The sequence below is a fragment of the Lepus europaeus genome, chromosome 17 (assembly GCF_033115175.1).
Source record: "Lepus europaeus isolate LE1 chromosome 17, mLepTim1.pri, whole genome shotgun sequence".
Taxonomy (NCBI): Eukaryota; Metazoa; Chordata; class Mammalia; order Lagomorpha; family Leporidae; genus Lepus; species Lepus europaeus.
In genome coordinates, this window is record NC_084843.1 from 13189694 (window position 1) to 13204746 (window position 15053).

Here is a 15053-nt window from a genome sequence, read left to right on the forward strand (position 1 = left end):
GGCTCACTAGGCTAATTCTCCCCCTTCGGCGCCAGTACCCCGGGTTCTAGTCCTGGTCAGGGCACTGGATTCTGTCCCGGTTGCTCCTCTTCCAGTCCAGCTCTCTGCTGTGGCCCGGGAGGGCAGTAGAGGATGGCCCAAGCGCTTGGATCCTGCACCCGCATGGGAGACCAGGAGAAGCACCTGGCTCCTGGCTTCGGATCAGCGCTGTGCACTGGCCGCAGCATGCCGGCCGCAGCGGCCACTGAGGGGTGAACCAACAGAAAAAGGAAGACCTTTCTTGCTATCTCTCTCTCTCTCTCTCTGTCCACTCTGCCTGTCAAAAAAAAAAAAAAAAAAAAAGTGCTGTGTCTCCAGATACAGCCAGTTATTGTGTAACCTTAGGAATGTGGACTATGTGTTAATGTACTATTGTTAAATGAAGGAGAATGGATAAGCGTTTATGTGGCCAATAAGACCTTTTGGCTTGGTTGTGTGTTGGACTCTGGGGAAGATCTCTCCCCTATGTCTCGCTCTCTGCCCTCTGAGAGCTTGCCGTGTGGTGCAGGTGTTAGTTCTGTGCAGTGTGCACCGTTAGACAACTGTGTTGGCCAGCAGCAAGTGCAGGGAGGCGAGATCACACGCATCTGTCAGCTGCAGCTGAACTTCATTCATACACACACGGGGTCTTCAGAAACTTCACTGGAAACGCATATTATGAAAATACTGTGCATGGATTTCAAAAGTTTCTTTTTGCACCAAAGTCAACCTCTCTTTTAATTCCAATTTCCACGACCTTTTGAAGTGCCCGTGTGCTTACATGTTTATATTAAAAATGTAGAAGAAATTTTGGCTCAGTAACTGTTGGAACATTTTGACTTAGTACCGTCAAAAGCAATGCTCATTAGTGTGGTGGAAAAAATTTGAACTGGAGGTGTGTCGGAGACCCTATCCTCATCAGCTCTGCCACCCCTTAGCCTAAGACGTGGTCGATTTGGTGTTGGTGGCAAGGGAGAGGAAGGTCACTGCTCTCCCTCCTGTAGGTCTTATGCAGTCTCCTATTCTGGGGCCTTAGCCAGCCAGTGGAGAAAGTGAGGTGGTGGACTAATCCCTGAGAACTTCTGCACGCTGAGTTCATGTAAAAAGTTAGACTGAAAAATGAAAAGCAGTGAAGAACTAAGTGGCAGAACAGTAGGCCTGTGGCATACGTGTAAGAAATCTATGCTAATCTTTGTAGATTTTTAAACATTTGGTTGGGTAACTTTAACACAGAAAGCTTTTACTCTTAGAGTTGCTGATATTTTCATTGTAATGACAAGTGTTTCATTAAATCCCAATAATAAAAAATACAAAATAAATTTAGAAACAAAACACCTACAAGATTTTTTGTTAAGATGCATTTATTTATTTTGAAAGAAAGAGGTCTTTGGTTCACTCCCCAAGTGGCTACAGTGGCCTGAGCTGGTCCTGGCAGAAGCCAGGAGCTTCATCCAGGTCTCCCACATGGGTGGCAGGGCCCCAGACACTTGGGCCGTCGTCTGCTGCTTTTCCCAGGCCATTAGCAGGGAGCTGGAGTGGGAGTAGAGTAGCCTGGACACAAACCCGTGCCCATATGGGACGTCGGTGCTGCAAGCAGCGGCTTTACCTGCCACATCGCAGTGCTGGCTCCCAAGTGGTTACGTTTTGAGTTGGTTCAAATCAATCGAGGGCCTATACATTGGCAGCATGTCAGGATTTTTTCCTTCAAATCAAGATCTCCAAGTTAATAATCAGCTGGTTGGTATTATATTGTGACAAGGGCCCATGGCCATTAAGAAGTAAAAAAGAAATTAGTATAATGCCTTAATTTGTTTTGCTGAGAGCCTAAAATTTTTTGCTTTGAAATGCCAGTGGAATCTGGATGTGACAGATTATCGGGAAAACTGATCTGGTGCATTTGACATGGTGAGATCACCTGATACAAAATTACTGCTAGCCATGGCTTTATCGGGGCAGGTGTGGTGAGGCACACACCTGAGATTCCCATTACCCTTTGGGTCTTCATTTTCTTTTCAGTTTTTTTTAAGGAGTTATTTATTTTTGTTTCATGTGAGAGAGAAGGAATGCCTCCATCCTCTGGTTCACTCCTGAAATGCCAGCGGTAGCTGGAGCTTGACCGTACCAAAGCCAGGAGCCCAGAGCTCCACTCAGGCCTCCGACATGGATGTCAGAGCCCTAGCACCTGAGCCTTCACTGCTGCCTCACAGGGTGTGCGTTAGCAGGAAGCTGGATTAGAAGTGGAGCCGGGATTTGAACCCTGGTGCTCCAGCTGGAATGTGGGTGGCCCAAGTGCACTCTTAGCTGAAACAGCAAACACTTGCCCTCATTTTCTTTTTAGTGTTAAATAACCCTAACCATAAGCTGCAAGTGGACTGGCACTTTGAATCTGGTGGACCAGACTGAGTTTTTCTCTTAAAAATAACTTCTGGGTGTTTTTTTTCCCCCTTTAAAAATGCAGAACTTCGAGATCAGATTGTATCTGTTCAGGAGGAAAAGAAGAAACTGGCCATTGAGCTGGAGAATCTCAAGAGCAAACTCGTAGAAGTGATAGAAGAAGTAAGTGTCTTAGGCCTGAAAGGTAAAAGCCTTCCGTGATTTCAAGGTGTTTGGGACTAAGTTAGGACTTCAATTTTTATTTATTTATCATTTATTTATTTGGAAGGCAGACTTAGAGAGGAGAAGAGGGGGAGAGACGGAGCGATCTTCCATTTGCTTGCTCACTCCCCAGATGACTGCAGGGGTGCTGAGTGTGGGCTGGGCCCAAGCCAGGAACTGGAACTCCATCTGGGTCTCCCATGTGGGTGGCAGGGGTCCAGGTACTCTCCCAGGTGTATTAGCAGGGAGCCAGATAAGAAGTGGAGCAGCTGGGACTTGAATCCCCCCCCCCCCATGGGATGCTGGTGTCGTATACAGTGGCTTAACCTGCTGCAACAACTCCAGCCCCAGAAGCTCTGTATCTGGTGTGAGAGTCACACTCCAGTTTTAACCCTCTCCCATTTCACTCTCACCAATAGCGGTAGAAAATAAGATCACGGACATTCACATGCCCACTACCCAGCTTATTAAATGAAGCACTAAAGTAGCACTGAAGTGTTGGCAGGTCTTCCCCAGTTCTTACTGTGGGAGGCAGATTTGTGAGAATGGGAGCCCCTGTCTCGGGTCCTGTCCTTTACTGATGTGGGAGAGGAATGTGCTTCTCCAGAGATGGTGGGCTTGGTGGGGAGGGCTGTCTCTCTCTCTGCTTCCAGCACAGACATTTATGACAGGAGGTAGAATGAATTGCATAGGTATTGGGAGAATTTTTTCTTTGAATCCGTGTTAAGAACAGGAATATACAATCCACCTTTTTCAAAAGTTTTATTTGTTTTAATTTCAGAGTGACAGAGAAAGAGATTTCCTTCCTTCCACCCACCCACCCATCCATCCATCCACCCATCTACCCACCCACCCATCCATCCATCCACCCATCTACCCACCCACCCATCCATCCCTCCACCCATCTACCCACCCACCCATCCATCCCTCCACCCATCTACCCACTCACCCATCCACCCATCCATCCACCCACCCATCTACCCACCCATCCATCCATCCACCCATCTACCCACCCACCCATCCATCCATCCACCCATCTACCCACCCACCCATCCATCCATCCACCCATCTACCCACCCACCCATCCATCCATCCACCCACCCATCTACCCACCCATCCATCCATCCACCCATCTACCCACCCACCCATCCATCCATCCACCCATCTACCCACTCACCCATCCACCCATCCATCCACCCACCCATCTACCCACCCATCCATCCAATCATCCATCCATCCATCCATCCATCCATCCATCCATCCATCTGCTGGTTTACTCTCCAAAGGTCCACAACAGCAGAGCTTGACCAGGCAGAAGCAAGGACCCAGGAGCTCTCTCTGGGTCTCCCGTGTAAGTGACAGGAACCCAAGTGCTTGAGCCTTCGCCTACAGCCCCCCCAGGGTGTGCATTAGCAGGAAGCTGGATTGGGAGTGGAGGCTGGACTCTGTCCCAGGAACTCTGACACGAGATGTGGGCATCCCAGACACAAACCACTTGAGGCTTGCCTTGAGGCTCAGCCTTCAGAATCTTAATTTAACTTGACTCAGTGATTTTTAGCAATTCCCAGCAGGTGCGCCACAGCACCTGTGGGCAGCCACATTTGTGACCTATGCTCCCCTGTGTGGCTGAAGAAGAGGCTGGGGGAAGTGCCCACCGCCTCCCAACCCCCGACGCTTTGACTTACCGTGGCGAAGCGCTGTGATGACGGGAAGACGGATGGTGATGTTCTGGACATTGCTGTTATCACACAGTGTATGCCTCTTATTAATTTAAATCAACGCACCAACAAGGCTGGTACTGAGAGACTCTGGGAGTGTTGATAGGTTCAGAACGCTTTGTCACCGTTCCCCGAGCGTAGCCCTAGGAGAGGGATAAGAACATCCTGACTCGCTGTGCTCCTCCGTCCTGGATCTTTATTGCTGCTGCTCTCCCCTTCCACTGAGTGGTGTTGCTGGAAGATGGTTTAGAATTCTGTTTCATTATGACTAGTTCAGACATCTGGAAAGGTATAAAGACAAAATAATAGGTGCCCACATCCCTCCTGCGTACCGTAATGCGTGGACCGTGAGCGTCATGGGGGCGACCTTGGTGTGTGCCACTTCCCAGCTATGTTCTTCCCACTCCCTGCCCAGTGTCCCTGAACAGCCGCTGCTCTGAACTTGGTGTTCACCATCCACACGTTTCCTGCAGCACACGGTATTTTAAGTGTTCTTAATTGATGTAAGCGGATCTGCTTTTTGAATTCAACACAATGTATCTGAGATTTACCCACCTTGATAGGTATAGCTTTGCATTTTTTAAAAAGCTGCTTTGTGATATTGTCTTCTGTTGATGTCAGCTATTTCAGAACTATAAACTTTTGGGGGAGAATTTTTCATATTTGTTTAAGCCAAATATCAAATTTGAACTTTTTTGATGTTAAAAGTTCATGTGTGTTGTACTTAAGTCAAAAGTCACCAAAGTTTAAAAATGAATCCAAAATTGAGTATTCACATATTTTCTGGGTGATGTCTCATTGGGTTTTTGCATTAAAAATATGAAGCTTGGGGCCGGTGCTGCTGCACAGCCAGTTAAGCCACAGCTTTGCAACCCCAGCGTCCAGTATGCGAGTGTAGGTTCAAGTCCCAGCTGCTCCACTTCCCATCCAGCCTCCTGCTAATGCACCTGGCAGAGCAGTACAGGGGGAAACCTGGGTGTAATCCTAGGCTCCCGACGTCAGCCTGGACTAGTCTGGGCTGTTGCAGCCATTGAGGGCTCGGACCAGCAGATGGAAGTTCTCTTTCTCTGTCACTCTGCCTTTCAAATAAGTAAATACATCTTAAAAAAAAAATATGAAGCCTTTTACATCAGCTGGCTAGAGTACTGCATGTTTAGGGACCAACACCGGTGGTAACTGGAGTCTGGAAATGTATTCCGGACCAAGCGTACATCAACTTAAATAGCGACCTTTGAAGGTTTAAAGAAGCACTTTAATAAAAAGCCTTAGCATGGTGAAGCCAGTTTCTGCTTTAAATTGTAACTTCATGTCGAAAGTTGAACAGCACTTTGAGTATCACACATTGCCATATGTTCTGCTTTACAATTTTGGGTCTTTTCTTCCCTCGAAATCTCACATTTTTAGGTAAATAAAGTTAAACAAGAAAAGGCTGTTTTACATTCCGAAGTTCTCGAACAGAGGAAAGTCTTAGAAAAATGCAACAGAGGTATGTCTTTCCAGTCTCCTTTCTCAAATACACGTGTGGTTGGTTGACGTATTCTGGGTGTCACTTTCTACCTGTGCCCACGGCGTTCCACAGCCAAAGCCTTCTCCTGGGTTGTGTTTTCCTAGCAACGAGTCTTTCTCTTTCCTGCTGTCTCACCACCCGCCTTGGAGTGTGAGGACATTGAAAAGGGATTCCACCGGAGGAACGCGGAAGCCACCTGCTCTGAAGCCTCAGACCTAATGCTGCTCCTGTTCTGGGCACATCCTGGGACCACGGCTGTTTCTCGGCTATCCCCTTAGCATTCATATACTGGATAGGTTATTTAGTCACTCCAGTTCGAGAAGAGATTCGTTGTCTACATCAGTACACACAACTATGCAGCATGTACATATCTGCCTACATACACAATACACATGTTGTGTATTTACGACATTTCCAGTGAGAAGATGTGGACCACGGGCCGGGCCGGGGTGACTGGTATAGCAGGTGTGTACTCGCTCTGAGGGCTGGCTCTGAGCTGGCTAGCAGCCGTGCAGCCAGGGAGCTGCGGTCTTGGAAATGCATCACTTGAGGTCAGACCTAATGGGTATGAGGGGCCGTCCCCAGTGGCTGCTTCCAGAGCAGCCCAGTAGATCCCAGCGTGACCGCCCCTGTGGGGGTGTGGCCAACAGTGACCGTGTCATCCTCATTCATTACAGCATCAGGTCTCACAGGGGTCGCTCATGGTCCCCAGCGAGGACCTGGGAGTGATGCAAAGTGCAGTCTGCAGAAGGCCTCCTGGCCGATTGCTTTTTGTTCTTGTCCCCTCGGCCCCACCGTGTGTTCAGAAGCTACAGCCGATACTAATACTAACGAGTACTAATGGGAAATAAGACCCGGCCTTGGCAGCAGGTCTCAGCCTTCGTGATTGTGTTTTTGGAAATGAAAGGACCTTGTAGTTCAGCGTGGAGGGGCACTGGGTTGCAGCCTGCCTTCAGGTCTTCGTGGATTTGCAGAAGGAAGTTTCCAGTCTCGCTGCGCTGTGCTGGAGACAGGATTCCATGGAGGCCGACCCCATGGTCTTGCCCACAGAGCTGCCCGTCTAGCGCGGGACAGCGTTTATGTGACCCAACACACGGCTGGCCCCTAGAAGCCAAGGCAGAAGGCCAGGACATGTAAATAGGCTTTTCACCCCAGTGTGCGGGACGCAGAAGAGAGAGTGAGTTAGAGCCACAACTTCAGATGGTCGGAGCCGTGCTTGTTTGCTCAGTGAAATTTCCCCCTTAAATAGGTCGGACAGTCATTTAGCTCTCAGGGACCTGTAATTCGCGCCGCAAACCAGCACTTAGGTTGCTGACTTGAGTAAGCCGCTCCATCTTTGGTCTGAGGAGGCAGGAGACTTGCAGGGAGCAGAGTCTGAAATTCTATGTCATTACCCAGCAAACCAGTCCTTAGTCAGTTAGGGCTGACAGGCCGGGCGGAGGGACCACTCGGAGAGCCCGCCCCGTGGCGGGAGGCAGCGTGGGTGTGCCTCAGTTGCGCACCGTGGCACCTCCACAAAGCCCCTGGATGGCGTGCTGGCCCCCATGCCACGCCCCGCTTCTGACAGCCGTGCCGTGCCCTCTGTCCTGTCTTTGGAAAGCTTCTGTCTATCTTAGAGCAATTCTTGAGAGTGAAGCTCTGACTCTTGGGGCCTGAATGGACCTGAGACAGTTCTGCTCCTTTGTAACCATGGAGATGGCTTAAAAATACAGGTTTGCTGGTGGGAAATGTAGATTCCTTTGGGATTGCAATGTAGAGATAAACACTATTAACATTATAGTGTATGTAGTTCCAATCTTAAAGAAAGCAACATCTACATTACTTTGTTGGTTAAGTGTACCTCTGGCATATATGGCAGACAAAGAGAACACACCAGCAAACAAAAATGTGTCCCTACCGAGAGCTTACAAGGCCACGACATCCCTGGGTACTCAGACCTCTGCCTTGCATTTTTATCATTTCCTTTCTTTATAGTTCTGCCAAGTAAGCACATTGCTTAATCTTGCATGTTTTTGCACTTTATTTAAACAGAATCACTCTGCATATAACTTGCATCTTTTTGTGTCTCTGAGAGACGTCTGTGTGGCACTGAACAGACCAGCCACGGCTAGGGGATGTTTATTTTCACCTTGTTTCTCCAGTATCCTCTTGGTGAACTTTTGAATTGTTTACAGTCTTTTCTGCTGCTTGTTCATACTGCTGTGAAAATTGTGCTACACGTTCCAAGCTCTGTATGGAATGTAAGCTTTTATCTTTGATTTCACAGTGAAACGCCAGATGATTTTGTGAGTAAGCGTGAGCTCCATTCCCTTTGGTGTGGTTTGTTCCCGAGGTCCTCTGTCCTCTCCAGCCTTCCTGTGGCCACACCTCTCCGTGTTCACGGATCTCCTCTCTGGGGGGGTGTGGTGTAGAAAGATGTTTTTCTATGCGTTTCCCTGCTTCCTAGTGAAGAACATCTTCCCCTGTGTCGCTCAGCCTTCTCTCTGGGTCCTGTTCTGTGAAATGCTTGCTAATATGTTTCATCTGAGTTTAAACAGAAAGCAAAAATGAATTCATGTTGCATTCATTTTTATAACATTTATTTTTTAAGCATAATGAATGTCTTTCAGCAACTCTGCTTCTCCATGTAATTTTGATGGCAGAAGAATATTTCTTGTAACTCAGTTTATGATCCTTCCGTGTGGGGCTGGATTCTGCCACTTGTTTTGGCAGTGAAGCTCAGAGGACCCTGCATCCCGATCTCTGTGGCTGCATAACTGAGTCTCTTAGGATCTGCATTCCTAGGAGCGGGATCGTTGAGTCCAAAGGCATGAGTCACTGTGGATTTTTTTTTTTTTTTTGACAGGCAGAGTGGATAGTGAGAGAGACAGAGAGAAAGGTCTTCCTTTGCCGTTGGTTCACCCTGCGGCCGGCGCACCGCGCTGATCCGAAGCCAGGAGCCAGGTGCTTCTCCTGGTCTCCCACGTGGGTGAAGGGCCCACATTGTGGATTTTTGATTGCTGTAATCAAGCCACTCACCAAAGAAGTTTCCTCAATGTGTATGTTAACCAGACAGCCCCGCTGTCCATGCCTGCCCCTGGCCGGTTGTCTCACGTTGTCTGCTTTCTCCTCCTGTCGTCTGCAGTGTCCATGTTAGCAGTGGAAGAATACGAGGAGATGCAGGTCAGCCTGGAGCTGGAGAAAGACCTCCGGAAGAAAGCAGAGTCGTTTGCACAAGAGGTGGGTGTCATGGAGAGACCCCCCTTGTTGTCTGTGTTTTCCAGGGTGCTCGTGGTGACGTATTAATGCTTTTTTTTTGTTGTTGTTTTTTTGAGGTTGAATGCAAACTTAGCATTGAATTAAGGATCCGCTCGCTTAGGCAGCTGTGGAGTGGCATCAAGGTCACTCGATACTCGGTGTCCCGGGATCAGTTATAGTTCTGTGACCTCAGAGCAGTCCTTCTGCCTCCTGGGGCTTCCCTTTCATCATGTATAAAATGAGTGACAGGATGAACTGAGCCAAATGGCGTAATTAAAAAAAAAAACTGGTAAACTACAAAATGCTGTATAGGGGAAAGAGATTGTGCTAAGAGCTACCCGTAGCTTGTGGTGGACTAAGCATAGGATGTCTGCTCAGGAGGCTGGGATACCTCTCCACGGCTGGCTCAGGAAGTGGTATCCTCCCCAGCCGTGGTGCAGGGGGCTCACTGGGCGAGCGATGCTTTCCCTCCTGTGGACCACTGCCACGTCGTGCCTGCCATGTCCCAGCCTCTGCCAGTGCCATGACTGTCTTCTCACGTTAGAGATGAGTGTGCAGCCCCTCTTGTTCCGCTTGCTTTGTTGACACCCAGTCCTTGGGTGTTTCACCACCCTGGGGCCTGTTCCCAGGGGACTGAGGAGTCACCCCTCGGCTACACTCCTGGTGTGGAGCCGATCTGTATTTTGAGTCTGTGTGAGTTAAGGAAACATCAAAGCAGTCCTGGTGGGGGTCCAAGGAAGACAAAGCGTGGCACTCCGGAAGCGATACCTGAACATCAGATTATGGTTTTTTCCCGGGGCTCTTTCTGTGCTTGCTTGTAGCTGTGCTAGCAATGAACTCTGCAAAAGGTTCAGTCCAAGTACATCTGACTGGAAATACTAGGATTCGTTTTATTCAGAGTTTAATGAAAGGTGAGTAAATACTACTCCCCTACTACTTGGAAGAAAGAAAGAAAAAAGAATTGAAGTGCATCACAGTCCTCCAGAAAAGCTGCAGGAGCCTAAATAACGCAGCTAAATACATAGTGGGGCGAGTTGGGGAGGAGAGGGTTATCACGACGCCCCCGCTGCCGAACCGAGCAGGTTAGCTGACGGTGACCCAGGCCTGCAGATTACCGGAAGACATTGAGTTTTCCATGTGTTTACACGTTGATGCTAGAAAACTAAGCAGATCAAGTTGGAACGTGAAGGCCAGGCAGCAGCAGAGGAGATAGAAGGAAGCAGCACGATTATACTTACACACATGTGAGTGGGTGATTCACTTACACGCGTGTGCGTGGGTGATTCGCTTACACACGTGTGAGTGGGTGACTCGCTTACACACGTGTGTGTGGGTGATTCACTTCCATGTGCGTGAGTGGGTGATTCACTTTGCTGTTCACCTGCTGGGGCCTTCAGCCTCAGTGATGGGTGGAAAGGGGGTGCTGACAAAAGCAATCCTCGTTGCTGACATCCCCAAGACGTGAAGCCACGCGCCTGCACTCTTTCCTCTCCACAACAGTGAAGCTGAAGTATAGTCAGGTTTCCAGGCTCCTTTTTCCCGAGAGAGACCAAAACCCAGAAAAGCAGTGCAGAATGAGTCCTAGAGCCCCAACACTGCCGTTTTGCTCTATTCTGTTTTTTAAAAATTTATTTATTTATTTGAAAGGCAGAGAGAGAGAGAGATATCTTCCATCCACTGTTCACTCTCCAAATGGCTGAATTAACCAGGGCTGGGCCAGACAAGCCAGGAGCTTCATCCAGGTCTCCCACATGGATGCAGGGCCCTAGCACTTGGGCCGTCTGCTGCTTTCCTGGCGGCTGGATTGGAAGTGGAGCAGCCGGTGCAGCTAAGGGATGCCGGCGGTGCAGCCAGCGGTGCAGCCAGTGGCCTTACTGCATCCATCACAGTGCTGCTTCCCTCCCCCTTTTTTTTTTTTTTTTTTTTTTTTGACAGGCAGAGTGGACAGTGAGAGAGAGACAGAGAGAAAGGTCTTCCTTTTGCCGTTGGTTCACCCTCCAATGGCCGCCGCGGTAGCGCGCTGCGGCCGGCGCACCGTGCTGTTCCGATGGCAGGAGCCAGGTGCTTCTCCTGGTCTCCCATGGGGTGCAGGGCCCAAGCACTTGGGCCATCCTCCACTGCACTCCCTGGCCACAGCAGAGAGCTGGCCTGGAAGAGGGGCAACCGGGACAGGATCGGTGCCCTGACCGGGACTAGAACCCAGTGTGCCGGCGCCGCAAGGCAGAGGATTAGCCTGTTGAGCCACAGCGCCGGCCTCCCCTTTGTTTTTTTAAAGACAGCGTTACAAAGAGAGAGGGAGAACTTCCATCTGCTGGTTCGCTCCCCAAATGGCCTCAATCTAGGAGCCTGAAGCTCCACCTGGGTCTCCCACGTGGGTGCCAGAAGCTGAAGCACGTGGGCTGTCTTTTGCTGCTTTCCCAGGCCGTTAGCAGGGAGCTGGATCAGCAGTGGAGCAGCCAGGGCAGGAACCAGCTCCCCTGTGGGATGCAGGCATCGCAGGCTGTGTCCTAACCTGCTGTGCCACAGGACCAGCCCCTGCCTTGCTGCTTCCCTGGACTCACTGCCCTGGTCAGCAGCTCTTGGCCAGTGGGGTGAGGTGTTACAGGAAAGGGGACACACTCCAAGCACCATCCTAACCACTGGGCCAAATGCCCGCCCCAGCAGCTACTACCTTTAAAACTGTTACATAATGCAGGGATTGCTTCTAGCTTTCGAATAAAAGCTACAGCTATTTTGCTGTTGCTTAAGTTGCAGTTGATGAAGATAGGTGGCACTGATTGATATGTTCACTTTAATGAACTCTTGCAGATGTTCATTGAACAAAACAAGCTCAAGAGACAAAGCCACCTTCTGCTGCAGAGCTCCGGCCCTGACCAGCAGCTTCTGAAAGCTTTAGATGAGAATGCAAAGCTCACGCAGCTCCTTGAAGAAGAGCGAATTCAGCATCAGCAGAAGGTAAGAGACTGTCTTCTCGACTCTTCTGTGTACAGACTCACACACTCATTCACACAGGCACTCACACAGGCACTCACACTCTCACAGATACTCGCACACTCATGCACACGCACTCACACACGCTCACACATTCACACTCACACATGCATTCTCACACACACTTGCATGCACACACATTCACACTCACACACACTCGTACACACACATTCACACACACACACACACTCATACTTAAAAGGAGAGGAGCCCATGCAGTCATTTGTGGCTGCATAGTTTGCCCTAGCCACTGGATTCTTCCATCAATTTTTAGGAAACAATAACTACCATGTGAATTTAATTTATTGTCCAAGTAAAACTTAGAGCACACTGATGTAGGCCTTCTAGTGATCTGTAAACCGTCCAAAGGGTCAGAAGAAGCGAGCGGAAGTGATCTGGCACACAAACAGATTGGGTAATGCCTGTGTGGGAATCTGACTTTAGGAGAAATTGTGTTTTTCAGAGATGGCACACATCAGGAGGGAGGGTGTGTTGGGCTCACAGTGCTCGATGGGAGGGCACAGGTTCTATTCAGAGAGGGAGGAGAAGAAAGGCCCACATGAGTAGGAGCTGTTTGTTTAGATTTTGTAAACTTGGACAAATGTATGTGTTTAGAGACTTCCTGAGTGGGGACTGCCGTGTGTGTGAGTGGAGCTGTTTCAGCGGACACAGCTGCCTGTGTGTGCTGTGCAGTCATGGCGCTGGGCAGGGAGGAGGGGCGGGGGTGGAATAAAGACTGACATTAAAGAAGCCACTTAGGGAAAATTGCATCAGCGGTGGGCAGCAGTTAAGATGCCCGCATCCCACATCAGAGTGCCTGGGTGGGATTCCCACCTCCAGCTCAGGACTCCAGCTTCCGATGGTGCAAGCCGCTGGAGGTCGTGGTGAGGCTCAGGACTCCAGCTTCCAACGGTGCAAGCCGCTGGAGGTCGTGGTGACGGCTCAAGTAATTGGGTTCCTGCCACCCCGGGGGGATCTGGATTGAGTTCCTGGCCTCACCCTGGCCGTTGCAGGCACTTGGGGAGTGAACTAGTAGATTGGAGCTCTGTCTCTCCCTCTCTCCCCCCATCTCTATCAAAGAAATAAAACAACAAATGAAATACTACTTGCAATGTGCCTCCTCTGTGAAGAAACAGCTGTTAGCTACTGTTTGTGATCACCTGTCAGTCTCTTTGAGCGACAGTAACGTTTGATTCTGAAGTTTTTAAGAATGTGGTGGTGAGCTGATTCCTTCTGTCCTCAGCCGGAAATGCTGGCGCCTGGGAGGAGTGGCTCTGGGTGGGTGGGGACACCAGCACTGGCTCCGGGAGAGACCACTGGCCCAGGGAAGAAGGGGAGAATTCCTTTCCCTCCCTCCCTCGTTCCTTCTCTCCCCCTCCCTCCCTCCATCCCTCCCTCTCCCTCCCTTCCTCTCTCTTTTCTTGTCCCTGTAGGTAGGAATTACCTTTTCACATTAAAAGAGGGAAAAAGAATGGTCCCCCCCCCCCCACTTCTTCTAGAATTTAATTTTTTGCTCTAAAAAGTCCAGGCATTTGCAGTTAACTCGTTCAGTAAGTAAGGCAGACCTAGAGCCCACTCAGTGTTCTGAGGAACAGGACTAAGGTGGCATAGACACCTTGGGGGGGGCAGTACTGAAGACGGGATAGAAGTTACAAGTGAAATCATAGCAGTCACTACTTCTGCGACTTCTGCTGTCCCCTTATTCTGGAAAATCTTTCACACAAGGGGCTTACGGTATTTCTTACCTATCTATAAGTTTTCCTGGCCAAGTAAGCAATTTGTAAAACACAACTGCATTGTTTTTGCAGTCCTAAAAAATAGCATATGTTCAGGGCAGGCGCTGTGGCGCAGCGGGTTAACGCCCTGGCTTGAAGTGTGGGCATCGGTTCTAGACTCTGATGCTCCACTTCCGATCCAGCTCTCTGCTATGGCCTGGGAAAGCAGTGGAAGATGGCCCAAGTCCTTGGGCCCCTGCACCTGCATGGGAGACCCAGAAGAAGCTCCTGGCTCCTGGCTTCAGATCGGCGCAGCTCTGGCCATTGCGGCCAATTGGAAAGTGAACCACCAGATGGAAGACACCCCCCCCCCCCCGCCCCGTCTGCCTCTCCTCTCTCTGTGTAACTCTGACTTTCAAATAAATAAATAAATCTTTTTTAAAAAATAGCATATGTTCCTTTTAAGAAAAAATTTTTAAATATAGAAAAAAGTTAAGATTACCCAAGAATCCTACATTTCAATACATACCTAAACTTTATACAAAAATATATTTTATGTGTATGTACTTTGTATATATTGCTTGTTCAAATGAAAGAATACCTTAGCACCATTTTAAAACCCATTTTTTTAATTGGTAACATCTTCTCATGGCAGTGTATAGCAAGCTATGTGATTTTGAAATGCTTGTGTGGCGTTTTATTTAACGAACATGCCGTAATGTGCTAGATCAGTAGTGCTGTGCACATGCAGCACGCCCCAGCCTTCACCGTCACAGAGACCTCCGTGCGTGCACTCGCAGGTTTGTCTGAGTGCTTTCTAAAGCCGATTCCCAAAGTTGGTGCCGTTGGACCAGAGGTCCTTTCCTTCATTGGAGGTTTTGATGCTCGCTTCCAAATTGGGACTTCCAGAGATTTAAATACCACCTGAACTTTTCTCTTGAAAATGAATACAAAAGTGTTAATCTTTTTTCAATGAAGTTTTAGGTATTTTACTTTTGGGAACTCATGTTTAAAAGTTAAAGTGGCTGGTATTTATTTATTCATTTATTTTAAAGATTTATTTATTTATTTGAAAATCCGAGGTACACAGAGAGAGGAGAGACAGAGAGAGGGAGAGAGGTCTTCCATCCAATGGTTCACTCCCCCATTGGCCACAACAGTCGGAGCTGCACCGAGCCAGGAGCCTCAAATGGCTCTCGCACGTGGGTACAGGGGCCCAAGGACTTGGGCCATCTTCTACTGCTTTCCCAGGCCGTAGCAGAGAGCTGGATC

At 49.1% G+C, this 15053-nt stretch overlaps 1 protein-coding gene across 3 annotated transcripts in view; it reads left to right on the forward strand.

Moving 5' to 3' along the window:
* SHTN1 (shootin 1) overlaps positions 1–15053 on the forward strand; it is a 101298-nt gene that overhangs the window by 43638 nt on the left and 42607 nt on the right. For all 3 annotated transcript variants that reach the window (XR_009868369.1, XM_062215313.1, XM_062215312.1), the window contains exons 6-9: positions 2477–2574; positions 5736–5817; positions 8963–9057; positions 11884–12030. Coding sequence is in view for 2 of the 3 variants with exons in the window: in XM_062215313.1 (XP_062071297.1) it covers positions 2477–2574; positions 5736–5817; positions 8963–9057; positions 11884–12030 (422 nt within the window). In the remaining variant the exon portion in view is untranslated. The remainder of the gene's footprint in view (positions 1–2476; positions 2575–5735; positions 5818–8962; positions 9058–11883; positions 12031–15053) is intronic.